At 32.2% G+C, this 27,428-nt stretch overlaps 4 protein-coding genes across 8 annotated transcripts; 1 reads left to right on the top strand and 3 right to left on the bottom strand.

The window, feature by feature from the left end:
• Positions 1 to 431: 431 nt before the first annotated feature.
• Positions 432 to 2,463, top strand: LOC105140445 (Pentatricopeptide repeat (PPR) superfamily protein). Its single transcript, XM_011047289.1, has one exon. It carries the CDS (start codon positions 619 to 621, stop codon positions 1,852 to 1,854), a length of 1,236 nt encoding a protein of 411 aa, XP_011045591.1. The 5' UTR covers positions 432 to 618; the 3' UTR covers positions 1,855 to 2,463.
• A 403-nt stretch (positions 2,464 to 2,866) lies between these two features.
• Positions 2,867 to 7,856, bottom strand: LOC105140444 (putative disease resistance RPP13-like protein 1). Its single transcript, XM_011047287.1, has 2 exons — positions 4,008 to 7,856; positions 2,867 to 3,485 (listed from the first exon to the last, which is right to left on the bottom strand). The coding sequence occupies exon 1, from the start codon at positions 7,723 to 7,725 to the stop codon at positions 4,012 to 4,014; it is 3,714 nt and encodes a 1,237-aa protein (XP_011045589.1). The 5' UTR covers positions 7,726 to 7,856; the 3' UTR covers positions 2,867 to 3,485; positions 4,008 to 4,011.
• Positions 7,857 to 8,440: 584 nt separating this feature from the next.
• On the bottom strand, positions 8,441 to 15,411 carry NTMC2T6.2 (Calcium-dependent lipid-binding (CaLB domain) family protein). Of its 4 annotated transcripts, XM_011047284.1 has the most exons (13): positions 14,915 to 15,411; positions 14,721 to 14,795; positions 14,150 to 14,293; positions 13,596 to 13,691; positions 13,381 to 13,512; positions 12,030 to 12,182; positions 11,896 to 11,937; positions 11,668 to 11,716; positions 10,792 to 10,884; positions 10,526 to 10,709; positions 9,998 to 10,121; positions 8,868 to 9,903; positions 8,441 to 8,691 (listed from the first exon to the last, which is right to left on the bottom strand). In XM_011047284.1, the coding sequence occupies exons 1-12, from the start codon at positions 15,023 to 15,025 to the stop codon at positions 8,914 to 8,916; spliced, it is 2,193 nt and encodes a 730-aa protein (XP_011045586.1). In that variant the 5' UTR covers positions 15,026 to 15,411; the 3' UTR covers positions 8,441 to 8,691; positions 8,868 to 8,913. The 4 variants fall into 4 exon arrangements, with proteins under 4 accessions (XP_011045586.1, XP_011045585.1, XP_011045587.1 ...); XM_011047283.1 differs by lacking the exon at positions 8,441 to 8,691 and having other exon boundaries at positions 8,724 to 9,903; XM_011047285.1 differs by lacking the exons at positions 8,441 to 8,691; positions 14,150 to 14,293 and having other exon boundaries at positions 8,724 to 9,903.
• Positions 15,412 to 24,071: 8,660 nt separating this feature from the next.
• On the bottom strand, positions 24,072 to 25,447 carry LOC105140441 (desiccation-like protein). 2 transcript variants are annotated; one of them, XM_011047282.1, is made up of 4 exons: positions 25,093 to 25,447; positions 24,779 to 25,004; positions 24,267 to 24,655; positions 24,072 to 24,209 (listed from the first exon to the last, which is right to left on the bottom strand). In XM_011047282.1, the coding sequence occupies exons 1-3, from the start codon at positions 25,401 to 25,403 to the stop codon at positions 24,278 to 24,280; spliced, it is 915 nt and encodes a 304-aa protein (XP_011045584.1). In that variant the 5' UTR covers positions 25,404 to 25,447; the 3' UTR covers positions 24,072 to 24,209; positions 24,267 to 24,277. The 2 variants fall into 2 exon arrangements, with proteins under 2 accessions (XP_011045584.1, XP_011045583.1); XM_011047281.1 differs by having other exon boundaries at positions 24,072 to 24,655.
• Between the last annotated feature and the right edge of the window lie 1,981 nt (positions 25,448 to 27,428).

Genomic DNA, 27,428 nt, shown 5'->3' with positions numbered 1-27,428 from the left:
CTTTACGAACAATTTTTTAAAATCAACTAAACAATTTATTATCTACAACAATAAACCATGTAACATTCAAATTAATTTATCAGTCAAATTTAAAATAAAATTTTTAAAACCCTAACATTCATCAAAATCAAAATTTAAAGTTCAACGAATACATTTATATATTTATAATTCTAAATCCTACCTTTAAACTTTTTTTTTTTTCAATCTCTTTCTTTTTTTTATTTTCTTTTTTCTTATTTTCTTTTTTCTTTTCCACCCTTTTCTCTCACGATTCGCTTGTTCAATTTTCAGATCCTTCTATACATATATATATATATATATATATATATATATCAATTATTATTTAATTACCACAATACCCTTCATTTAATTACAACCCAGTCCTTGCATCAATTTCTTGCTGTTTTTCAATTTGTTTTGTTTTTCTTTTCAAGAAATAGATAAACAGAGAAGATTGGAAAGCAAGATGGAAATGTCATTATTAAGAAATAAACTATTCTTGAGAAACGTATACTGTTGAGGATTATCAACCTCAACACAGATCAACCCTCTCATCTACAAATTCCATTAACTAAACCTGGGCTAGTTGGTCGAGGAAAGGAAGAAGAGGTTACAGACATGATTTCACGTCCGTTTCCTGCTCAAAAATCAGTTTTTAACTATGTTCTAGCTCATTCAAGAACCACTATTCCAAACCCAATTCCTAAAATCCTTCCTTGTTCACTCTCTACAGCATTTCCTTCTTCTTCAATATCATCACAAAATTCTGATTCCACGTACAAATTGACCCACAAAGACTGGTTATCTCCAAATGAAGTCATAAAGATCTTTGAAAATCTGAAAGATCCAAATTCAATAATCTCAGTATGGAACCAATACTCAAAGAGGAAAGACTATAAACCCAATGAAGCCCTTTACACTCAGGTCATAAACAAGCTTGCACAAGCCAAAAACTTTGATGCTATTGAAGACATAATGCAAAAAATCAAACTTGACAAGTCATGTCGTTTATCAAACGATTTCTTTCACAATGTGATCAAGATTTATGGCCAATTAGCGGGTCGAATCAAGAAAGCAATGGAGACCCTTCTTGATATGCCAAAAGGGTACAATCGTTGGCCTAATGTGAAAAGTTTCAATCTTGTATTGAACTTGCTTGTGTCTGCAAAAGTTTTTGATGTAGTTCATGAGGTGTATTTGCAAGCTCCTATGTTGGGTATAGAGATTGATGTTTGTTCTCTTAATATTCTCATTAAGGGGTTATGTGAGAATGGGGATTTGGAGGCTGCATTCAAGGTGCTTGATGAATTTCCTGAACAAAGGTGTGAGCCCAATGTGAGAACGTTTTCGACTCTAATGCATGGGTTATGCAAGAAAGGGAAGGTGGAGGAGGCATTTGGTTTGCTGGAGAGGATGGAAAAGGAGGGTATTGAAGCGGATACGATCACTTTCAATATCTTGATTTCTGGGCTAAGAAAGCAGGGCAAAGTTGTGGAGGGGCTGGAGTTGTTGGAGAGAATGAATATTAAAGGGTGTGAACCAAATGCAGGGTCTTATCAAGAGATATTGTATGGTTTGCTTGATGCAGAGAAGTACGTTGAGGGAAAAGAATTTATGGTTAGGATGATTGGGCAGGGAGTTGATCCTAGTTTTGTTTCCTACAAGAAGTTGATTCATGGACTTTGCAAGGAAAGGTTGCTAAGGGATTTGGATTGGGTTTTGAAGCAAATGGCAAGGCAAGGTTTTGTTCCCAAGATGGGAATGTGGGTGCAGATGGTTCAAAGTGTGGTTTCCGTCAGTTGGAGTTTCAACCATGTTTCTCTGAGCGAAATTGTTAATTGCGAGAATATTTGATTCTCACATTGGTTGTTACGGGAGGGGCAGTGACTTTGACGGCAAGCGTTGCACATTTAATCTCAACTATAAGATGGAAGAATATGAGCCATGCTCTGTCTGATTGTCTATTAACTGGCAATGGAAGTGGAGCGGAGTTGGCTGTGAGGACAAGCTTTGTACATCTTGTGGTGACCATTATGGAAGCAGCAAGTGCGAGTTTTGGTTGATGGCCTTCGATCAGAAACTCTTCTAACAAAAACATGAATGCGGATCAAAGGATTTACTTTCTGTAGAATCCCTGCGCCTGATCAGCTACATGGGGGCATCAATTAACAGAATTTCCTGCAATCAACGAGTTTGCAACGCTTGAATGTGGTACATGATATTGGGATATTGCTTCATTCTCCTGTTGATTTAACTTGCAGATAGAAGCTGAAAATTTGAGTTTCCTCATTATTTTACGGGGCCTTATGTAGACATTGTAGCTCTTTTTGTCTGCTTAAATTTGCTAATGGATTGAAATATTAGATATAGGAGTCTGATGTCTAATTTAGTTGTTTGGTCTCTTACTTTGATCTGTACACTTACAAGAAAGAAGTCAAGCAAATGAGAGTTTATTTATATACCCGTATTTTAGTGTTTAGCAAATGCGATGATGATATTTGAGGGTTATGCAGCACGATTTCTTGTTATGGAGTTGCCTCCAGCAAATACAGACCTTACACAGCTCAGGAATTGTCACTAAAGATTTTATGTTGATGCTGGAGAATAACAGATATAAACAACAGGGAAACAAGCGGATGAACAAAATCACCTACTGCACTCAATCTTTCGGTTGGAGGAAAACTAGATGAAAATGAGGAAACAAGTCATCTATTACCACGGAAAGATCGGATGATGAATACACCTTAGATGTGTTGAAGGCAATGGCTCTGTTTGGTTGACTGCAGGATTTTATGAACTGAAGTGAACTGGGAATGAATGCTTAAGGATGCCAAAGAGAAATAGATCACTCTTTGAATCCAAACACAAGGAGTTAAATTCGATGATAATATTCCTGTTCAAGGTGAAACTTTCATCAACCATCTAAAAGCCGAAAGCTTCAGATTCACAAGCACAATTCAAATCCCAAAATGGTTTTGGTCTCCATGACCAAATCCGAGTCCCGCCATCTTTTACCGCAAAACATCAAACGGCAATTTTTAAATTCAGGGGTGTTGGCGAGGTGGGTCTATAATGCAATCGCCAGCAGAAGTGCATCAAATATAAATGCAGATAACATTGCTGGAATCTCAGGATCAAACAAAGAGAACCCAGTATGCAAAAAGCAAGCCAAGTTGAAATGCAAATCTGGAAATAACAGCCCATGAATAAATACATGATGAGGTAGAGGAAAAAACTGGAAATACCCATTCCTTGAACATAACCCAGGTACAGAAGTTACTGGATAGAACTGAAGCACATACTTCCAATGTACGAGGCATAAAGACAAATAAACAGCCCAAACTCATTCAACCGATGATACTGATGATGCCCGTCTTCCATAATTCAACAAAATGGACAGGAACGTTTGCAAATCTCACACCACTATAATAATGGAGTACCATGTGCTACAAGCTCCAATGTCTTTGTGATTATTTTCTTGCAGCCTACAAAAAGAAGATTGAGTATGTCACTGATCAAATTGAAATTGTTAAAGAGGTTCCATGAGGGTAACATGCTTGGATCAAATTGAAATTGCTCCCTCTTGGAACAGTTAAACTCTTCTGCATATAGAATTGGTGCAGGAGGGACAACATATAAGAACTAGCTACCACAGAAAAAGGCATAGTCCCCTGTTGGGACCTTGACAATTTAAGGTAAACTCAAATGTTCCTACTGCTTCAAACTTTCAAAAACGAATAACAACAATGTCCTAGCACTATGCGGTACTCATATTGGAGTCAATTGAGAAGGAAATTCCATCCACAAGAACATCAAGGGAAAAAAAAATTCTGTTTATGTAGGTCAGGAGACTGATATGGTCATGTGGAATAAGGAAACTGGGAAATGGCTGGTATCACTCGGTGCATCAGTTTTCACCACAAACAACTAGTCCACTCCGGAAGTTGATCAAACTAGTAGTCAGGAATGATTACTCAAAAGAAACAAGAATTACTGATTATTAGTACCTCTTCAGCAATCCCAGTTGATATCTATGTCTGGGATGTGAGAAATCTTGGGCCAATCTTCTCCTTGGTTACGCAGACACCTTTGTTCCAGTAAAGGGCATTGAGAGATTATTAAAGAAGAAAGAGAAGATGGCAGCCCCTCTTCTGGCATGGATTGGAGATTGGGACAGTGGGAGATTCTCATTTGTGTAAGAGAGGTGAGGTGTTGAAGGCCTTCATAGTCTAGAGATTTCAGATTCTGAAGATCCCAAATACCAAGAGTGATAAGAGTGGTGGGCAGCAGTGTCTTCTCAGGAAAGGATTCTATATCTTCATACTCACCAAAACTGAAATGTGAAAGACATTGGAGAGCTTGCAAATTCCATTCCATACGGCCAGCAATGAGCTTTCTGCAATTCCTGATCTGAAGAGACTGTAGTTTGGCAGGTAAGCCCTCTTCTGGGAATGACTCAAGTTCTGGACAGTTAACAAGTTGCAAGATCTCAAGCGAAGGGAGGAGGGAGTGCATACATTTGGGCAGAGACTTCACATTTGAGCAATTCCATAAACGAAGCAGTGTCAAATCAGGACAAACAGAATTCAAACAACTGCGAGTGAAATTCCCGTGACTTCTCTCACATGCAACAAGTAATTCAAGATCCGGACATTCACTTATTTGAAAACTCTTCAACCTGGAGAACATTTGTAATGGGAAAGACATAAGTGAGCCACAGTTTCTGATTTCAATTTCTTCTAAATTTGTGGAAGGTACACCCATTCGCGCTATTCCCTCAAGTAGGGAGCTTATGGAGTTGAATCCATCAACTCTGAGTCCATGCAGTCCAGAAGGCAATTTAGTTACTAGCACATCACGAGATATGTCATCCAACTTCAACCTGCAGATAGGCGGTGTCATTGGAAGTGCAGCTGCGAGCAGTTGACATCTCTCAATCTCGAGGGTTGTTAAAGAAGGAAGATGACTAGGCAAGGCCTTTGATAGGTTAGGACATTCTTTTATGTAAAGCTCTCGGAGAACAGGGAAAGCTCCACCTTCACTAGAAATCCATTCATGCAAATGAGGCATTCTTTCAAACCTTAACTCTTCCAGGTTTCCAAATGGTTTTATGCAACTTCCATAGAACTCAGTACCAATTACAACCACTCCATCGAAAGCTTGGACACTAAGGTATTTTAGAGAGGCTAACTGCCCAAGTGGTGGTAAGCTTGAGCAACGCTTGCATTCACTAAGTGTCAATGACAGGATATTAGAAAAAGAACTGTCCCCCACCCACTCTGGAAATGTTGGACCCCCATAACCAATAATGGAAATGCTTTCCACATTTGTATGGGGTTGTAATTGCTCAAGTACATATCTTTCATGAGCTGCATCATCCGTATCACCGTTCCATCTCAACTGCAAATGTTCAAGGTGCTTCTTACCCTTCAAATTGGCTGTTAAAGCATCTAAAGCATCAACAACATTTTGAAGATTCCAAATTTCTAGTGTTCCTCGAAGATGTTGAAGCTCACCCAACTCTTTAATCCTTGAGCCTGTGTTGATGAATCTAGTTAGAATTCGAAGATTTTGCAAGTTTCCCATATGTAATGGCATCTCCTGCAGATTTGTTTCTCTAATATCAAGGTGATGCAAGTTAATTAAGCTTCCCATGTTGGTTGGAAGCTCAGTGAGGTCTTTGCATTGACACAAGATTAAAGTTTCCAAATTGCACAAGCCAATCAAAAAATTAGGTAACTTTCTAATCGATGTGCCAAAAAGATCCAAGTACTGCAGGTGCTTCAAGTTGCGAATTGAATTTGGTAACTCGACAAAGTCTTTGCACTCCCGCAAGATTAAGGTTTGCACATTGTACAGAGCATGGATAATTCTAGGTAAATTTTTCAGTGATGCTTGGAATAAATTCAAATATCGCAAGTGTTTCAAGTTGCCAATTGAATCAGGTAACTCTTGTGCATAAGAATATTGAGATAGAGATAGTACTCGAAGACGCTTCAGTGTTGGCAGTAAATCATGCATTGCCTTGCTCTCGTTGTGATCAAGCTCCCACGATTGCTCCATGAGTAAGAAAGTGCGTAAAAATTGTGTTTCATAGGTCCCCTCAAATTTCTTAAGGTTTCCATGCTTTGCTCTAACATATGATAAATGGCGCGTCTTTTTAGCAAGCTTTAATTCATTGGCATCATCTAACGTATAGCAGAATTCTCGAGATACAAATTTAGCTAAACCATTCATGAGGTCATGCATCACGAAGCAAGATGGATGGCTGCTTGATTGTTGAAAAAACGACCTTGATACAAGATCATTAAAGTACTCATCACCTACTTCTTTCATTTTTTGACCGCCATTGGGTTGGATTAGAAAACCTTCTGCCATCCATAAACGCACCATCTCCTCCTTTCTAAATTCATAATCTTTAGGAAAAATTGAGCAATAAGAGAAGCAACGCTTTAGATGTGCAGGGAGATAATGATAACTCAATCTTAGAGCTGGAAGAACGTTGATATTTTGCAAATCCCACAAATTGCTTCTTAGTATCTTCTCCCACTCCTCCACATCTCTTTTAGACCTTAAGAGACCTGCAAGTGATTTTACAGCTAAAGGCAGGCCTTTGCACTTTCTTACAATTTCTCTGCCAATTCCCTCCAACCCTGGATATGCACTAGAATCTCCATCATCAAGTGCATGTTCTTCAAACAAACACCAGCAATCATCATCGGTTAATCCCTTCAGATGGTAAGGTGGAACCTTGGAGAGGACTGATGCTACCCTTTCATTCTGTGTTGTGACAATAATCCTACTTCCTTGTGCCCCAAATTTCAATGGCGTGAGTAAAATATCCCAATCGTCGTACTTTGCATTCCAGACATCATCTAAGACAAGCAAGAACTTTTTTCCCATCAATTTCTCCTTTAGCTCAAGGTGAAGTTGATTCTGAGTCTTGGTATCACAATTTTTTGACCCGAACTCCTTGAGGATATCTTTAGTTATCTTGTAAACACCAAATTCTTCCGAAACACAGACCCATGTTTTGAGATCAAACCACTCTTGAACTCTGCTATTATTGTAAACAAGCTGACTAAGGGTGGTTTTCCCGACTCCACACATACCTACAATAGGAATCACACCAAGGCTTCTGCCATATGCATCATCTGATAATAGCAACTTCACTATAGCTTTCTTATCATTGTTCCTACCGAAAACACCAGATTCATCAACCAAAGAAGTTGTTGGCGTTTTATGTAATGATGGTTTTTCTCCAATATTCTCACCTAAACCAAGGACATCCTTTTGTTCTACTAAATCTTTAAGTCTATCAAGGACCGTCTTCAAATTCACTTTCATCCTAACGATCCTGTTGTTGAATGGATTACAAGAAGGAAGAAAGTTTCGCAACATAACTATTTTGTTGGTTTGAGGACCAGCTTCTATCACCGATCGCAGACCTTCATAAGCAATTTCATCCAACAAGTCATCAGCTTCATAGATAGCATCTTTAAGGTCGTCAAGCCACATTTGAACATCTCGATTAGTAATCTGCTTCTCCTCCGCATCGTCCAGCAACCTATTAATAGACCTCATTGTTATCTTCAACTTCATCAGCAGTTCATCGTTGAGCTTTTGTCCCTTGAAGAAATCCACAAACTCGCGAGAAGCCATCCTGTCGAACAAAACCTGAAGGAAAGCTGAGAGAAATGATCCCCCTACCAATGCCCCAGCCATGGTTTCTTGACTTTGCTAAGGGTGCGAATACGATGATGGGAAAAGAAATGAAGTAGAAGAAAGGAGAAAGAAGAGAGCACTAGCAATAATCGATCGACTAAAGGACCTTGTTAGATAATTATTGATGAAAGAGCCTCTCCTGTTTCAGCAGCCACATTTGACTTATCCCTTGGGAAATTATGCAGGCCCTCTTGGACACTTTATTATATTCCGTAACTTTACTAATAAATTATATTTTAGAATGTTAATTAAAATTTTAAATTATTAAATTAAGATATATTTTTTATATAATTTTAAAATTTTAATGATTAAATGATTTTGATTTTTTTTATTATTTATTTAATAAAAATTAAGTATAAAATAATATAAAATTATGAACTTTCACTTAAAAATATATTTTAAAAAAATAATATAAATTATATCTTAAAAACTTATTCAATAAACTATTAATTTAAAATGATTTTTTAACCTATCCAATCCCTTCCTCGAGTTATATCTTAAAAATTTATTCAATAAATTATTAATTTAAAATAATTTTTTAACCTATCCAATCCCTTCCTCGCCCCATGGTTTAATTTTTTAACCAGGTGTTAAATTGTTGAAGGCAGGGGAGGGGGATCATAAAATCCAAATGTAAGATCAGTTTTAATTTTTTAACCAGGAGTTAAATTGTTGAAGGCAGGGGATCATAAAATCCAAATGTAAGATCATAAACTTTTTTAATGTTTTTTAATCTTAAACTGCACATTCTGCAAAGGCAGGCTCAAAATGAGAAGAACTACCTTCTGCAAAAGAAAGGTTCAGAAGATTTACAAAACAGACTGCTTCTGTAACTAATTTACATATTTGTGAAAAATATACTACTGTACATTGTGATAACAATGAACAAAACCACTGCTGATAGAAAACACAATTCCTTAGATCTCCAAACTCTATGGATGAACATACTATATAGAGTAACAGTATATGAACTAGTTCAGAAGATTTACAAAACAATCTGCTTCTGTAACTAATTTACATATTTGTGAAAAATATACTACTGTACATTGTGATAACAATGAACAAAACCACTGCTGATAGAAAACACAATTCCTTAGATCTCCAAACTCTATGGATGAACATACTATATAGAGTAATAGTATATGAACTAGTTTGACCAAACATAATTTTAAACCTTCAATTACTTCTTCAAATCTGGCAAGAAGTTGTTTCCTCACTTCTTCCAAATCTTGAAGGGGTCTTAGGGCTTGAGGACTGTAGTCCATTACCTTCAACATCCACCTTGTTCATTTGGCCACCAGAATTTATAGAGGGCTCACTTGGACCACTCTCGATTATATTCTCCATGGGTTTAACAGAATCATCATTGCAAGGAGTGGAGGAGGGTATGGGACTGGTGACAACTGGTTTTGGTTGCGGGGATGAACGAGATTGATCATCGGAAGAGTCAGACTCTGGAAATATTTCTCTTTCTGTCACCACTGATGGATCAGCTAGCGATCTCCTTGATCCTGTTCGAGAAAGTGCATGCTTTATGCTACGAGCAGACTTTTCAGCATGTTTTAAAATGCTCTTCGCTATGCCTTTGGCATTTCCTCCCTTGGCATTTCCTCCCTGGGGGCTTTCTGGGCTACTTTTCTCAGAACCCAAATAACCTTCACTCAAAGAACCAGAATTCGGCACTGAAAGGCTGTCTTCCACTACAAACTTAACACCAATCTCCCTCTGATCCGTTGCCTTAATATTATCATAAGGAGATGGAACATTTTCCCCAATGCTGCTCAAATTATCCTCATTTTTTGCATTTCTATGGAATACAGAGCCAATCTTCTGCAACCCACGCTTAAATCGTTTCCTTTTATTTTCACCCTCAGCATTTTCTTCACCACTGCTGCTGTCAATGTTAAGCTGTCCGGATACTGCAGAATGAGCGATGGAAGAATTTGTGGCCTTCCCTTTTCTGGGCTCCCATGTTTGAGGCACTTCACTTCCAGGGTGATGAACCCATATTCCAGTCTCTTCTTGCCCTTCGATGTTGATAGGCTCGAAACTATCTGGAACTTTAGACTTCTCTGTTGATTCAGATGAAAAGGAAGCTCTGTTCACAGTATCACTTGCGAAGGAGTCCAGTATTTGCTCCTTGGTCAACGTATCCCCATCAGGAGAACAATCACCTCCCTGAATAAATAATTATAGCACAAAAAAAAGAATTAAAAATCAGTGCACCATGTAAAAATCATGTTCTCTTGAATTGAACTCTATTGAAAAATACCTGTGCATTCCGTTCCAGAACAGTTATTGCAAGATGCAGCCTCCCCATTTTAATGTTCTGAAGTGGCAACCACATGTCATGCCTCTCAAGATCCTTGAGATCATTGATGTCAACTGTGCAAACCCTGCAGACAATAGAAGCGTAAACAAATTTAAAAGACTAGAAGGCAATACAAACTAAACAAAATTCAAAGAGAATGAAAAGCAAAGGCCGCAAACAATTGCATGATCCCCACCCCCACCCAAAAGAAAAAATAAGAACTACAAATCCTACAAAAAAACAATTGCTGAGAAACACTCCTCTGAAATATGAAATGAAATTCTGAAACACAAATGTAGGAACTTGGTGAAAAAATGGAAGTGTATATCTGTATGTGAAATATACATTTTTACCACACATGACAATTATTTAGAATCCTCAAAACCCATAATTTCAATATATAAAAACAAAATTTTCTCTATTATTCATCACAATAATGCGGCTTAAGCATAACCAAACATTTTTAGGGTGAAAAAGTCAGAGACAAACCCAAGTGCATCATCAAACAAAGGGTCCTTGTCACGAACATCAATAGCTAGAACATTAGGTAATTCCCAGGTACAAATGGGGATCTTGAATTCCTCATGCCACTTTGGAGATAGAGTTTTCCTTTGTGTCTTTGTCCTAAATCTGTAAGGACCAAGTTGTCCTTTCACATATGGATCAGCCAATCCTGAAAAATAGAAAACAACTATTTTGAACTCATGGGCAACACTATGAAGTAAAAAGATGATGGAAGGAGTAACTAAACCAACCGTTTAAATCTGATGGTTTCATGTCAGATGCTTCAATTACTTCAACTATAGCATAAGCAACGGGTTCCTTCTCATCCACAGAGAACCAATCCTCTGACATGTAAATACATAGTAAGAAGGTTACACATTTGGCACGCATAAGAGGATAAAACGAAATACAACTTCTAGAACAACTTGTAGGAGGCCTCCTGATGCTAAAATATCGAGTATTACCATCACTTGATTTATTAAAACAGAAGATGAAGCAAGATACAAGCTAAGATTTGCTGAAAATCATCTTCTAACAGCTGACTCATCACAATACATCATCGTAAAACTCTGGCCATGACACTATGGTTTTGACTAAAATCAATTTATTTTTTTTAATGTTTGCTATCTTCAAAACTGTTCGGCAAAGTAGAGGCAGCAATTATAAAAACTTAAACTTATGCCAGCGATATTTCATCTTAAGTTCTAATCAAACAATATGCTTCCAATCTTTGCATGGAGACAGGTTCAGTTCAGGTGATAATAAGTCTCATCAATAGCTTACTGACACATTTCTACTTGACACCAAAAACAAATGCTCTTCTTTTGCTGTTACTTTTCTCTATTTTGTCTATTTTTTAACACCCTGAATTCTTAGCTCGAAACAGTTTCTTATCCATATAAAACAAATGCTTACCTAGGAGCTCGTTCTTCTTTCAAGAAGCCAAAAACCAATAGGTTTTTACCCTTTTAACATTTTTTTTTTTTTTAAGTTCCGATAGGCTTGAATTCTTATAACTGACATTGATTCAAATGTAAAATTTAACAGACACCAAAAAGAAACGCTGAAACTAAGAAGGAATAGGATTCCCTAAATAGTAAATAAAACAGTTCCTGTTAGTGAAATACCTGACCCAGGTGAAACAAATTTCTCCATGTTGACAACTAGCATATTGGGCTGCGAACAAGCAAATATTTGAATCAGCATTTGGATGCTATTGTCGACAGTCATAAATAAAAGAGAACATGCATATACTCCCAATCAGGAGGAAGGCAAGAGAAGAAACATGATTTGTAAGGGACTGGCATATAATCACTTGTAAACTTCACCAAGTATCAGAGTTTAAGGAACTATACCTGAACTAGTGTCTGTTCAAAAGCAACTGACAGAAGCTTGTCCTAATCAAACAAATGTTCAAACAGTATATATAAGTGAGAGAATGGGTGGAACTTCAAGATATCATTCCGCAGTTAACTAGACTCAAACTTACCAGCCATCCAGCAATGCCTGGAAGTTCAGTAACATCAAGTCCAGTGGCGAAGATGGGTTTTACAGTCATTTGGAAGTAAGGTGGCTCAGCAAAGCATACCCGCAAACGACTGAGAAAAGGCCAATTGGGAAGAAACTTCACTCCAATCAAGACCTAAAAAAGAAGGTGTAGATTGAAGTGAAAATATTTCTAATCAGATAGGGAAATTAAAAAAAAAAATGGTTATTAGAGGAAAATTGTAAAATAAAATCTAACACAATGATCAACATCAAGTCACAGCTACATGATGTCACATTAAAAAATCTTAAGATAATCATCCTATCGTTAGCATTCTCAAAATTAAAGTGCTCAAATCAGAACAATAGAGTGAAACATTTCAGATAGCATGTAAGACCTAACTGAAGTTTCATGAGGTATCATACCTTACTAAACAAACTAAAGCATAGTCATTTACTTCTCAATATGAAATATACTAAAGATTTTATTACCATAGAATAGCCTCCTCAGCAATGCCCTTGGTTTAAACAGAATTAAGAAATGGAAAGTTTAAGCGATATAAATTCTTGAAAAACACATAAAAGGGAAAAGCTAAAAGAATAATTTAAGTATTTACATACAGATATCCTCAAAATTAACTTGGAGTAAAATGGACTCCAGAACTCTTTACAACTATATGATAATCCATATGGAACAAGCTATACAAGTGAAGGGAATTCCAAAATTCCATCAGAATTAAAGCAAGGACAATGAAAATCAGCAAGTGAGTGAAGTCATGTCTAATAAATTACTCCTTGCATTGAACTTTTACATTAGTCAATCAGTGGGTGCTCTCTGCCAAGAAAATCATCCAGAGAGTGGAACTTCAAAACAACAGAACAGAAACTGAAAAGCTAAACAGGTTATCTATGTGCATTGAGAGAGGAAGAGAAGAAAGGAAAAATGCTTCAATTCATACTATCAAGATCCATGCATAAATATAACGTGATTGGTCTATTTGTACCTAGCAGTTGTTCAGTTTTCTACCATTTACATCCAATGGTAACGTACAATTGAATTTCCATTCCTAAGAAACATTGCTGCGTGTTCCTTCTTCATTTTGTAAACATGAAATCCACCTCCCCCCACAAATGGAACATAAAACCATCGCTTAAGTATTATTCATAATGAAACTGTAGATTGTGACCACACCTTTAGCAAATAAATTCACATATTAGTGTAGTACTTTATTGTGCAGTGTTCACTCTATTAAGGTAGCTTTCACACATATTATGCATGACTCTTGATAAAGTAGTTGATCCTGCATTTCTATATCAATTTTGGTCATTAAAAATATGAAATATAAGTTGTATACCTTCCCTTCTACATGTATCCCTGTCATATGCATCTTTGCCCACATTCCAAATCCAAGCCTTTTCCTTAATTTGACAGCAAGAATTGCACTCATATCATCTGCTGTGCAAAAATTCATGCCCAACTCCAATACCTACATTTATTGCAACTAAATAAACCCCTTGAGAAACAAGAAAAGAAACTCACGCCACATGGTGGATGAATGATGATACATACCAAGTGGTCATCACCGGTAGATTGGCGAAGAACCCTCATTTCTGTGAACAGTGGTGGATTTCTTCCCAAATACATGTGCCGAACCACAGCTTCTTTCTGTGCATGTAGCATACACAATCAACATATTGTATCAGAGGAAATTCTCAGAAGTCATGTTTCCAAAGCAAACATGTCAAAGCAGATAACCACCACCCTGAGAGAATGATCAATCAACATGGAAGATGCTAACTCAATAACCTTTCACCCTCTTCTAAAAACGCACTTAAGTGCACGGTTGATCATAAGAACCTAAGGAATCCAAGAGTGTTCTTTCCAGAAAGAAAAGTGAATTTTCCTCAAAGTTCAAGCTCAGCCTTAATACGAGTATAATGCGCAGAATGATTATAAATAATACCAACACGAATTTGCCTGAAAATGGCTAGTCTGACATGGAACAAAAATTAAAGCACACATTTAACGAAAAAAATAATTCGAACAAAAAGGAAATTTGAATCAATAAAAATCAATAAGTACATGAAAGACATATGTGGAGTGTTAGAAAGTTGGATTCATACGGCGGTCCATGGTTTATACTTTTCCAAGAACCAAGGTATAATGGGAAGCAGAATCTTCTGCGATGCAATCTGTTCCATGCATATGGGCCATATCTTTTCCACGGTATGGTTCAACCATCGCACTGTTTCAGAATCAGTAAGAACCTGAAGACACGGAGAGACAGAAAGATCAAAAGAGAAGAAGCACAGCATTAAAGTGCTACAGATTCATCGGAATAAAATCAAGAACCCCAAGTTGGATCCCATGCCAGTAAAGAAGAAGCATAGACCAACAAAAAGAGCAAAAGAGCATTTGACTTTTTTCAACTCCAAAAGAAGAGTGGGGAAAAAAAAGTGCAAACCGCGTATTCATTTGCAATTGCAACAACAAAAAAAAATTAAAATCTGGATAAAGCAAAATAAATTGACCTCTTAAAGATTAAAAAAGCTGCATGCCTAGAAATAAAACAAGACGATTAATAAGATTGAAGTTTGTAGTAAACCCAATTGAAGGTAATAAGAAGTAACCATTAATTAAATAAAAAAAGAAATGGGAAAAAATTATATTAAGGAAAAAAAAAAGAGGAAATACCCTTTTTTGATAGGCTTGTTTTCTTTCTTCATACTGCAATTTCCTCCTCAGTTTCATAACATATCTCTCATGAACCTTTGGCAGTGAAAAAGAAGAGAAAAACGAAAGAATCAAGAAAAAAAATCAAGAAACAAGATTGTATCAATCAGATCTTTTCTTGCAACTAACTTGAATCCAAAGAGAAAGATAATTACCAAGAAAAGATAGATGAGAGAAAGAACGAAGGCAATAGGATGGCATCGATTGAAGGAAGAAAGCAACCATAGCAGAAACAGTACAATGCCCGCATGATGAATTATTGACATCTCCCTTGCATCAATTTCTTCTCTTTACTATCACTAACAACTACTACACAACACAGGAGAAGAGCGGAGAGGAACACGGGGTTCTTTCTAGTTTATTCATTCACAAGCTGATCAGCACACGACATTCTCTGCAAAATCAGATAGATCCACAAAAAGGAAACAGCAGAGCAACAGCAACAGCAAGACTGTACCACGAAACAACTCAAGTCAGGCCTTGTGTTTTTGTCCGTGAGATTTGAATTTATAGCAATTTGACAGTTACCATTCACTACAAATCTGTATCAGATTGCAAGGGAGTTACGACTTTAGTTGAGAGGCTTCGATCACTAATTACTATTATTCATGGTTAAACGGTGCCGTAACTATGAAGTAACCGGAGAGAAAGAGGACGATCCAAAACTTGGAATTTAGCAGCATTAATTAATTAATTAATGCTATTGTATTTTACAATACTGCAAAATCTATTTGTTACAATTGTATTTTACAATACTGCAAAATCTATTAGATTATCTAAAGGAAGCAAAAGAAAAAGGAAAAGAAAGTCTTTAAAATAAAATAAATTAGATTTGGTATGAATGACGTAACTAATCTATGTAAAATATTGATATTATTAGGGATATAATCCGTTTTCCACTTCTTTATGATCAAATGTTGCTGTTAATTATTGTTTCTTGAATTTATTGTGGTTTATGAAGCGGTTGAAGAAGACTGGAAGGTTGAGTTTTAGTCGGTAGGATTAGGGCTGGCAGGTGGGTGCCACATGGCAATACTTCACTGACACGTGTAATGAAATGAATGCGTAAACAGATAAAGCGAATGCGACTTGATACATTCTGGCCAATCATCATCGTCGTAGACGAAGAGCTTTCTAATAACCGTTAGTCAAAACGCGTATGTTTGGATGGAAATTTAATTACAGTTATTTGTTAAAAGTATTTTTTATTTAAAAATATATTAATATAATATTTTTATTTTTCAAAACTTATTTTTGATATTAGTATATTAAAATAATTTAAAAATATCAAAAAATAATATTTAAAATAAAAAATTTTTAAATTTTTTCAAAAATATTTAAAATAAAAAAACAAACAGAAAATGAGTTTTAAAGGCTAGTTAATTACCTTCGCTCTTTGGTTTTTCTTTTTATTTCATTTCCAAGGCTTGCACGGACCAATATTAGAAAGTGAATGCTATTGTTTATGGAAAAATCATATTTCCATTTCTAAATTATATATATATATATATATCATGTTTGAAATTAATCTTAAACATAGTATCGCGAGGTGATAAAACTAATAGTGATGCCAGAATATCCACATTGGATACATTGGTAGGCTTATGTTGGCAACTTCATGGATGTAACTTACCGCTAACATATTGGCATACTATTTGTGATGTCAACTTAGTTTGAATTAACTACATGGATAGATGGCACATATGAATCATGGATCTAATTAGATTTAATAAAATGATTTTATTTCATTATATAATATAAAAATAAAAAAAATGAACTAAATTTAAAAAGAAATTGTGATTATAATGACCTCCATGAAAAAAAATTATCAAAAATAAAAATATTAAGAATCTTGATTTAAAAATTCAATACTAAAAAATAAAATTTTAAAAAAATAAAAATAAACAAAAAAAATGATTTAAGCCAACTCGAATTACCATGTTAAACCCAAAAAAATGACTTAAGCCAACTCGAATTACCATGTTAAACTTGTAATTTGAGTCATGGGATAGGAATAACTTTATACAAAGTAAATAAAAAAATAATACATAATTCTTAACAATTTAAATATAGAGAAATGAAATTAAAAGGAAAAAACAGCCAATAAAATATAATAAAAAAAGCAACAGTAAATAAAAAAATTATGAAGTATAATTCTCAAACAAACCCTACAAGCTAAATCATGTGAATTGAATAACCAAATAGGGAAAAAAATAGAAAAAATTATGAAGTATAATTCTCAAGCAAACTAAATATTAAATAATAAGATAAAAAAATATTCAATCTTAAAAAATCAATCAAAAGAAAGATTTAAATTAATTCAAGCTAATCTAACAAATTCATGACCTAAGTCATGAAACTAAAATAAATTCATAAAAAAAAAGAAAAAAAAATCATGAAATTTAATTTTTAACAAACTTCAAGTTGAAGGATGAAATTTATATATATATATGTAAAAGTAATGTCAACACGACTTTCAAACTCATAATCTTAGGCATGAGATTAAGATGACCTTATAAAAAAATTAATTTTGATTCTTTAAGTCTTAACTATTTAATATCAATATAATTTTATTTTATTTTATTTTACTAAATCTATAATCATTCGAGCACTGAATTTATTTCTCAACATTTCAGGAACCTTACATCTAGAAAATCAAAATAAACTATCAAGTTAAATTCTAAATAAATACAATATGAAAGAATCAAATTAACTAAAACAATGACATAAACTCTTCTCCTGACCATATAAATTAGTCTTTAATTATATATATAATGACTAAACACTTGTTCAAACTTTAAATTTGATTTCAAAGCTCTAATTATTTTAAATTAATTTTTGTTTTGCCAAACCAAGCATCAATAAAAAACATCAATAAAGTAATGTAACATTTCTTTGATAATGTGAGATCCTTATACACATGCATAAAAATCAATTTACCAAAATTAATCTAAAATCAATTTAAAATTAAAAAGATAAAAAATAAAAAAAATTCTATACATCAAAACAAAAAAGGAATTATTATTAAAATCCATAATTATTCTTCTATAGAGCATAGTGAATCATTATGCTCTTTAATTTTATTTTATGATACATTAACATGTTAGTGATAAAACTATCAAGTTACTGTGTATGCATATATATATATATATATATATATATATATATATTAACATGTTAATGATTAAATTGTGATGTTATTGTATAATAAGATCAAGAGATTCATACCATGATCATGTTAGTGATCGAATTGTGATGTTATTGTATAATAAGATCAAGAGATTCATACCATGATCATGTTAGTGATCGAATTGTGATGTTATTGTATAATAAGATCAAGAGATCTATACCATGATCATAATTGATTGTTGAAGTCAACTTCAACTCACCGACATTGAAAGGTCGTTTGGCTTTATTGCTGAACTATGATTATATAAATAATAAATAATAAATAATTGTAATTAATAAAAGTAAGGATGTACTCAAAATAAATCGTTCGGCTTGTTTGTCTACGGAAAGGTCCAATGAATTTGGGGTTAAATGGTTGAAAAGCCCTTAAAAGGCTTGAGATAGAGAGAGGGAAAAAGAGTAAGATGCTATCATAACATTAGTTTTTTTTATATATATAAAAAAAACACAATCGAAAGTAATTGATTTTTCAAAGGCATAATGATATCAAACAAGCTCCAAATCCACTTGTTCATACTATATATCAATATTATAAAATTCATCATAATTTTAATTTGCAATGCCTTCTATCAAATTATTTTCGTACATGTATTTTACTTTTAGTTACAATTCATCCTTATTAGAAGTTCTTTTTGGTCCTTACAGTCTGTCTTTAGTCACTACAACAAAAACATTTTTGCGATCTTACCCTTGCATCATTACTTTTTAATTTAACAAGTCATTACACCTATAATTCAATACTTTAAGTATTTTTTAAATTGTTTTTTTGCTTGAAAAAAATATTAAATTAACATTTTTATGTGTTTTTTAATAATTTTAATATGTTAATATAAAAAATAAAATAAAATTACAATTTCTTTTATATATTTTTAATTAAAAAACAATTTAAAAAAAATTATTTGTTAAACACCATTGCATTATATGTCATTAAATAGCTTTCATATGGCCTCTTATGGACCCATGCTAAAAAGCTATAAGTTAGAAGATTTGTAATTGTATACTGTATATCTTATAATTTTAAATATATTAATGAAAACACATTTTAACTCATATATTTTGACATCAGTCACGTCTACAAGTCTGCTTTCAATATTAAATACACACTTGGTTTGGTCGGTCATATCGCTATCTCCGCGGGAGCTAAACTAGATTATGCGCTAGTGATATTTAGTAGATTAAATTAATTTTTTTAATATAAAAAATATTTAGATATTATTAGTGTTTTTTTCTAGTTTGAATTAATAATGTGATGTAAATTAGTTAACTTAATAGTTTTAATATATATATATATATATATATAACTTATAAAAATATAATTTAACTTAAAATAAATATTTAAAATGAGATTTTTTAAAAAAAAATATTACAACAAAAATACGTTTTATCGATTTGGTTCAACCAAAGTTAATTTGTCAATCCACATATCAAGTTATGAGATAATAGTAACTTTATTGATAAAAAATCAAAATAAATTATAAAATTCAAGTTCTAGTAAGTTTAATGTTGAAAGATAAAATTGAAAAAAATTAATTAAAAAATAACAAAAAAATAATTTGGATCAAGTGAAATTAATCTATCGAATCTGTAATCCAAGTAATGAAATTGAGATAACTTAATAAAAAAAATTAAAATTCAATTATGAAATTCAATTTTCAAATCCATTTAGTGTTAAAAGATAAAACTAAAAAAATTAACTACAAACATAACATAAAAATATTACTCGAGTAAATTTGAGATAAATTACCAAACTAGCAAATCGAGTCATGAGATAAATATAATTTTATAAAAATCAAACCAAAACAAAGTATAAAACCTAATTTCAATTAATCTAGTGTTGAAAGACAAAATTAAAAACAAAAGGTTAATAAAAAAAAACTTAAGTCAACTAAATTAACTCGTCAAAACTCACAGTTCAGGTTAAGAGATTAGAATAACACTAAAAAAAATTAAAAAAAATATGAAGCTTAATTTTTAATAAATCTAATATTGAATATTGAAACTAAAATAAAAAAATATTTTAATATTAATGTTAAAGAAAAAAAAATACAGATCAGAAAAAATAAAAAAAACAAGAAAGGAAAAAAATATTTTAATTAATATTTTTTTGGGAGTAAAAATACAATAATTATTTTTTTAATAAGTTTTTAAAGAAGATTGTAAAAATATAACCATCTCTCAAAGCATGGGAGTTGAATGCCATTCATTTTTTTTGAAAGCAACTGAATCCTGGATAATTATATATTTATTGGTTTTGATTTTAAATTCAAAGTCAACAATCGTCCATAAATTCTCAGCGGTCCTGATTTCTCAAATTTCATAGACGCAAGATTTGCTTGGATTAAGGAAATCTCCACGTGGTCCCTTTCTAGTCTGCTACGCTTCCCCCACGTCTCCCCTTTTCTTAATTATTCTTTTCCCGTCGGCAACAGAATTCAGATCTCATGTGGCATAAACAGCCATTGTCGTCGCTGCTAGACTCCTTGTCATCCAATCACCTTCTGCTGTAAGTTGTGGCTTCCAACGTGGCAAGAAACAGTTGGGTCTCTTAGGAAGTACACGAGATTACAGGTGTGCTCTCCAACTGTACAAAATCAAAGCTCATCTTGAACAATCATGGCTGTCCAGGTGTCCCCACCCGTTTTGGTTGTGCCTTTTTTTAAACAAAATCTGTCCAGGTACACGTTTTGAACGCTGTGTTGTTTCCAGCTCCGGGGATTTGTCTCCCATGGAATATGGACATGGATGGGCCCAGTGGATAACATGAACGTTAAAAAAATATGTCCAGGGACACGTTTTGAACACTCTTTAGAGAGAGTGTCTGTTTACATGTTTCGAAAAAACATAAAAAAAAAAAAAAATTGTTAGGTTAAAATGTTAATAGTATTTATAAAATATAAAATCCAAATACGTAGAAATACAATTTTAAGAGAAGTATTTTATACCAGCTTCATCGGAGTTGTTAATTTTTATTAAGTGAACAATATGGAATAAATTAATTATATATAAAAAATAAATTACTAAAAGGTTAAGTCAAATTATTTATAATTTTTTTTAATATTTTAAAGATACACTTAATCTTTAAATATAAATCAATTAATTTTTTAATTAATAATCAATTAAATTATTTATTTTATTTATAATTGTAATTTATATTTGAACAAATATATTAGGTATCTAATAAATTACCATAAAAACCATTGGTAAAAAACCAAATTAAGATGATTTATTAGGTGGAACTCGAATATAAATAACTTTTAAAAATTAAATATTATAATGTAATTTATATAGAATATTACAATTCTAAACTTAGAAAAATCAAATAAACATTTGATTACATTAATTTCTTTAAAGTATTTGATATTAATAAACCTTGTAAGATCTTGTCATAGATATTTTTTCAGGATTATAGGAGTTTTACTTGATTTATCTCTATTAAATCTCTGAATGTATAATTTCTCCTATCATGCCCTTACCTCTCAATTAAATCTCAATAAATCCATATCCTTATAATAAGTTATTCAGATAAAGAAGATTTATGCGTGCTTGTTTTATATGATCTATAAATTTATTTTAAAACCAAACATTTCTCGTACATAATTTGTTTTTATACACACAGTACTCAAGGTTATTTCTTACATTAAAATACATCATGTACATAACTTTAATGTTAGTGTACATGGAAAAAATGTTAAAAAACCCTTTAATTGAAAATTAAATTATCGAAATTCAAATTAGCACGGGGAAGGAGAGGTATAAGAACAAATAAGAGAATGATCATACATGGAGATAAGATATTCGGAAGATCACTCGTCGACTGGTATTTGCTACTAATGCTTTAAGTTCATTGAAGATCGTGCACAACCACTTCACCTTCCAAGCTCTAATGGGAAAGAATTTACTGTGTTACCATGCTACAACTCAATTTCCTGTCGCAGAGTTGTTTAATTTTCATCAGAAACCATCGCTAAAATTGGCTCAAGCGCATGTAAAACTCCTCAATCCCGTATACTATCACCAGCACACCAATTTGGTTCATAAATATGTAGGATTATAACTTAGATTATAACTTAAATATATTAAATAGATTGTATATTTTTTTAAGTTGTTTTTTAGTTTATATTATTTTATATTTAGATAATTTTAATATTTTATTTGTGAGGTATAGTATGATTGCTTTTGATATTATTTTTATTTTTGAGTCAAATGGGTGAATAATTTTTTATATATTAGAGTATTAGTATAAATACTTCAATTGTTAATATGAAATTGATCGTACTTCTTAGTAATTCTTACGCTATTTTTTATTTTTTATTTATGGAGTATTAGTATAAATACTTCAATTGTTAATGTTTAATGTGAAATTGATCGTATTTCTTAGTAATTCTTACGTTATTTTTTTATTTTTTATTTATGATTAATCATGCTTATTTATTGGAACTAAATTTATAAAATGAATCATTATGTAATTATAAATTAATAATGTTTTATTTGATTGATGTCATGACCTTGAGCCTTAATATATGAATTTATTTGTGTGATTATAATATGAATTTATGATATATTAGTTAGAATATCTTAGCTAACAAAGTAATATTAGTCTTTGTGCATATTGTATACGAAACTTAGTTGGTCAGGGAAGTTATTAACTTTTAGTGATTAATCATCTTATAGTATAGAGCATCATGCTTATTATATTTTTTTATTGAGTCTTCCCTTATAATATTTTTATTATGGTCTATTTGAGAAACTTTCCTATAAACTTGAAGCTACAATATATATATAACCTTGTATATGTATATTAAATGTTGTTTATTTACTAAGTTGTTGAACTTGTTGGACTTCAGAACTTGTTTTTTCTTATGTTATAATTAATACTTTTTTGTTATATCTAGTTAGTGCTTTATAATTATGATATTTTTACTAACTCTTGTATTGAAATAATTAATTTATATTATGAGATTAATTATGTTATCATATTGCGTAGAACTTTATTTTGTTTATATAGATAAAAACATTTGTATGTAAGTTTGGATTTGTAAAGGTATAAAAATCTAGAAAAAAACCTTATTTATGTGTTGATTATATATTTAAAAATCAGGTCTTGACATAACCATTTTTGTGACTTATCATATTATGAAACAATGTTTACTTCCAATATTTTATTTTTAATGGACATGAATTTCCTAACCATTACTATCATAAACCAATATAATTATTAGTTCAAAAAACATGTTTATTTAAATGCAAAAATTGTTATTTTTCTTTTCATAATGTTATTTATTTAAATGCAAAACTTATTATTTTTCTTCGTACGATGTTGTTTAATAAATAATCACAACTATAAAATTTCACAAATTAATAGAAATCTCATGCTAAGAACATTGTGCAATCCATTGTGCACCGAGATATAATATATTGTGGATTGTATGCTACTTTTTTTCTTTAATTTGGTAGTTTGAAATATATTGTGGATTGTATGCTACTTTTTTCCTTTAATTTGGTAGTTTGATTTTTTTTTTAAATTTATCCTTTAATATTATTTTGGCATAAAATTTGGATTTGTGATTTGTTTTAATTTATTGTTTAATAGGTTATTATGATGTTAAAAAAAATCATTTTGACATCATTTTGGTTCTTGATTTTATAAAAAAGAAGAAATTGTTTTATTGCTCCCAAAATAGAGAGAGTCGAGAGACTAATCTAGAAAGAAAAATAACTCAAGGGTTTTGTTTTATGGTTACTGTTTAAATAATTAACCTTTTTTTCTTCTGAGTGTTTTTCTATTGTGGTCACTGGCTAAAATGATTTTTAATTTTTTTAGTTTGACAAAATAACCTCTTGCTTTCAAATATTTTTTTTATAGATTTTAGATTAGAAAAATAATAAAGAATCATAAAAAAACAATGAAAAAAAAAGTTGTTGACTGACTATATTTTAATTAAAAAAATATTTATTTTTAATATCAATAAATTTTATTTGATGAGTTAAATTCTATTAATTTTTTATTTTATTAAAAAATTAAAACAAAATTGAAAAATAATTTTAAAAAATGCTATTCCAAGATTTGGAATCTTTTTTGGTCGGACAATGCAGTCGGCATCTATTTGAAAAGACGATTCTTTAAATGTTTCACCAAAAGTGACCTGAAAATGTGATCTGCTTTAACATAAGGCATTGATTCACTGCGACGCACTTTAAAAGTCACAGCTTTATTAAACTTTGAATTACATAATATTAAACAAAACAAACATTTCTAGCACAGCATCCTAGGCTACCAGGCCTCGATAATAGGAAAAAACAAGTGCCTAGCTGTCAGATACATCCATCTTTCAAACCTTATCGAGAAAACTCCTTGCAATCTTACCATTTCCACCTCTAGGGAGAAACCCACCTGGCCTGTATTCACTGCCGGTTCCATAAATTATCCTTAGAATCTGTTGTTGTGTACGAGCATAAGAGAGCGAATTGGTATCTGCAGATAAAATGTTACTTTCAGTTCGATTTTCGGCCCCAAGATGTAAGGGTACAATGAGACCTTCATCTCTAATCCCACACATGGCAAGCTCATTCCTGAGGCATGAGATCGCGTTGGTGAATTCAGCCACAGTTATGTTATAAGGCAACACTTTCTCGTCAGCTTTCTCATAGAGTAACGTTCGTATTACTGCGTCCTGTCCAGACTCTACGCCCAAGAGTGACGCAACAAGCTACATCAGAAAAGAAAACAGAAAGCAAAACGATATTTAGGATAACGTACTTGAAGTGGCTCTATTTAATGTGCTTGCGTGCTTGTTTTTTGTGTTTGCTTGAGATAGATGCATGATTCTTACTCTTCGAGAAGTGTAGTTGGCCAAGTATGGAATGGTGCCAACATATCCTACCAGTCCCACATAAGGGATAGCATACGATGCCAAGAGATAGTTGACTGTGTTGGAGTAAGGGTTAAATGGAGGGTTCAATTTGTAGCCAACTGCTTTGTCAAATAGTTGTGCGAATGCTTCAGGACTCAGATCATATAGAGGTCTTGGAATTCCACCAACGGTTGTTATAATAGCCCTGAAAATCATCACAACATTATGGGGTGGATAATACGGAGCACTTAGTGATCTCAGCTTGAATCAAAACATCACATAAATCTTACTACCTTAAATGGCCAACTTCTTGATAACCAAATTCCTCGATGATTCTACGGGTAACAGGATCAAGGTTGGCCTTTAGGGCACCGATTGGAGGAGGACCGCCAGCGGCAAAACCCGGTTCAATGGCATCGAGTCCATGACCGAGCGCGCCATTCAAAAACAACTCAGCTTCGAGGAATTCCAAGTTGAGAGGGAATTGAATCAGATCCTTGTCGTTGGCCTCAACCGGTCCGCAGTATGCTGAACCTAACACATTGATTGGAACCGAAACAACAATGGTTAGAACCAAAGTAGAGAAGAAATAAAGAGTAGCCATTTTTCTTGAGTAACTCGTCAAGTTCGTATGCAGAATGGCTGAGATATATAGGCCTACGATGGAACTAATTATCGTTTGCAGAAAAAACATAAAATAGGTCGGTTCATACGTTATCAATCGGGACAAGTAACCACGAAAAATCAAGACACGAGAGTCTAATAATTTCCTTCCAAATGCTTTTTTTTTTTTGGTAATTATGGGTATTTCACCGATTTATACACGCAAAGTAACCACGAAAAATCAAGACACGAGAGGCTAAGAATTTCCTTCCAAATTGGTTTTTTGTTTTTTGATAATTATGGATATTCGACGGTTTAAACGTGCATCAATTAATTTTTTAAAATTTTAACATTAATAATTATATAAATTTTAAGTACCTCTAAGATTTATATCACTCAAACTAATAATATTTAAAAAATAAATTCAAAACTTAAATGATTAAATAATATTTTTTATAATTAAAATATTTTTTTATTATTAATATAAATATTCAATCTATTTTATATATATATCCCAACATATCTCTATTAATCTTAAACATTAACAGTAAGCCAAGCATTTTATCATCATCACGGTAACTTGTTTAACTTGAGCTAAGTAAAGCAATTGAAACCAAAAGTAGTCGGAGTCGAATACGTTCAATGCAAGCATTTTGTAAAATGGCCATTGGGCACTTGCGTGGCAATTTTTTTCCCCTACTCAAGTGATTAGCGATGAAGTCTCTTTCAGTTGTTCATTGGAAAGAGTTTTCTTCTTAAATACTTTTTCCAACATATATCCATTTCACAACAGGAACAGATTTCCGTATATGAATTGAAAACAGATAATCTCAGGTCACAATCAGCAGACATGATAGAATTACTAATAACCCTTTTCAATTTGTTATTTTGTTTTTGTTCCAAACACCAGAACTTGTTGAGTTTGATGCTCTTGGAAAGATACAAAAAAATTGATGATATAATAGATCATCATCAACCTATTGCAATTTATCATTGATTTCTCGATGAATATATATATATATATATATAAGGTAAATAAATAAAGAAAATTGTAGATAAAAGTTGTAAAGAAATAAACTACAAAGGGCAAAAAGAAGATCATAGCAAAAAGCTATGAATAAATTAATTGTGTTTATGAGTTTGGGTAAAATTATAAGTTGTTAGATAGAATTTTATTTAGACTTCAAATCTTATTCCCATGCAAACAATTTATAGAAGACTTTTACATAATCTAAACCCTAACACAAAGTGTGTTTTGTCTTTGCGTGTACCCTTTTGATATTTGTAAGTTTTCTTGTTATATTATAATTTCTATCATATTCTACATAAGATTTATTGTTCAATTCTTGAATTTTGATCTCTTTGATTGATGATTGATGACTAATCTCAATTATATTACTAATTGATGATTGATTGTATCCTTCTTCGTTGATTTATAAAACTAACTATTATTCTTAATGAAATGACAAGTTATTGTTTATTTATAGTATAAAAAATGCTCCTATATTATTTTATTTATGATAAATCAAGGGATATCTTTTTGCATACAATTTTTCTTTAAAATGTCAATGAGTTTGATGTGTCAATCACATAAGCATTTTCAAAATGAAATGTTGCTTGGCTTTAAAGCATGATTGTCATAATTGTAATATTAATTCATTAATTAAATAAATTAACTACCCATTTCTTTCATCTTTTTCAAAATACCCTTAATTTTTCTCTACAAAACTAAAGATTTCTCAAAAAAAAAAAAGAAGCAAAAAGTATTAGAAATGAATAGATTGCATATAAAGGATGTATATATGGGGTGGCCATCTTCTTCAGCTATAAGATGAAATATTTATAATGTTATAGTTATAGAGTTCTACATAGATATAAAATTCTATTTCGAGATCAATTGTCAATAGGATTTTATAATATAAATCCTATTACAACAATGATTCAGGAGATTTTTTCCTAACACACGTCATTATGTTAAAGAGTGAACTTTCAATCTGATTTTTAAATCAAGCTATAATTTTGTTAA

Source organism: Populus euphratica, unplaced genomic scaffold (assembly GCF_000495115.2).
Source record: "Populus euphratica unplaced genomic scaffold, PopEup_1.0 scaffold186.1, whole genome shotgun sequence".
NCBI classification, from domain to species: Eukaryota; Viridiplantae; Streptophyta; class Magnoliopsida; order Malpighiales; family Salicaceae; genus Populus; species Populus euphratica.
The sequence above is the reverse complement of the archived record's forward strand: the minus strand, read 5'-3'. Positions and strand labels throughout refer to the sequence as shown.

Coding starts and splice junctions, on each gene's coding strand:
- LOC105140445 (XM_011047289.1), top strand. CDS start 619: ATGATTTCACGTCCGTTTCCTGCTCAAAAATCAGTTTTTAACTATGTT.
- LOC105140444 (XM_011047287.1), bottom strand. CDS start 7,725: ATGGCTGGGGCATTGGTAGGGGGATCATTTCTCTCAGCTTTCCTTCAG.
- NTMC2T6.2 (XM_011047284.1), bottom strand. CDS start 15,025: ATGTCAATAATTCATCATGCGGGCATTGTACTGTTTCTGCTATGGTTG. Junction 12,183..13,380: donor GGATACATGTAGAAGGGAAG/GTATACAACTTA, acceptor CTTCTTTTTTAG/GTCTTGATTGGAGTGAAGTT. Junction 10,885..11,667: donor ATTTGTTTCACCTGGGTCAG/GTATTTCACTAA, acceptor TTTACATGTCAG/AGGATTGGTTCTCTGTGGAT.
- LOC105140441 (XM_011047281.1), bottom strand. CDS start 25,403: ATGGCTACTCTTTATTTCTTCTCTACTTTGGTTCTAACCATTGTTGTT. Junction 25,005..25,092: donor CAAGAAGTTGGCCATTTAAG/GTAGTAAGATTT, acceptor GATGATTTTCAG/GGCTATTATAACAACCGTTG. Junction 24,656..24,778: donor CCAACTACACTTCTCGAAGA/GTAAGAATCATG, acceptor TTTCTGATGTAG/CTTGTTGCGTCACTCTTGGG.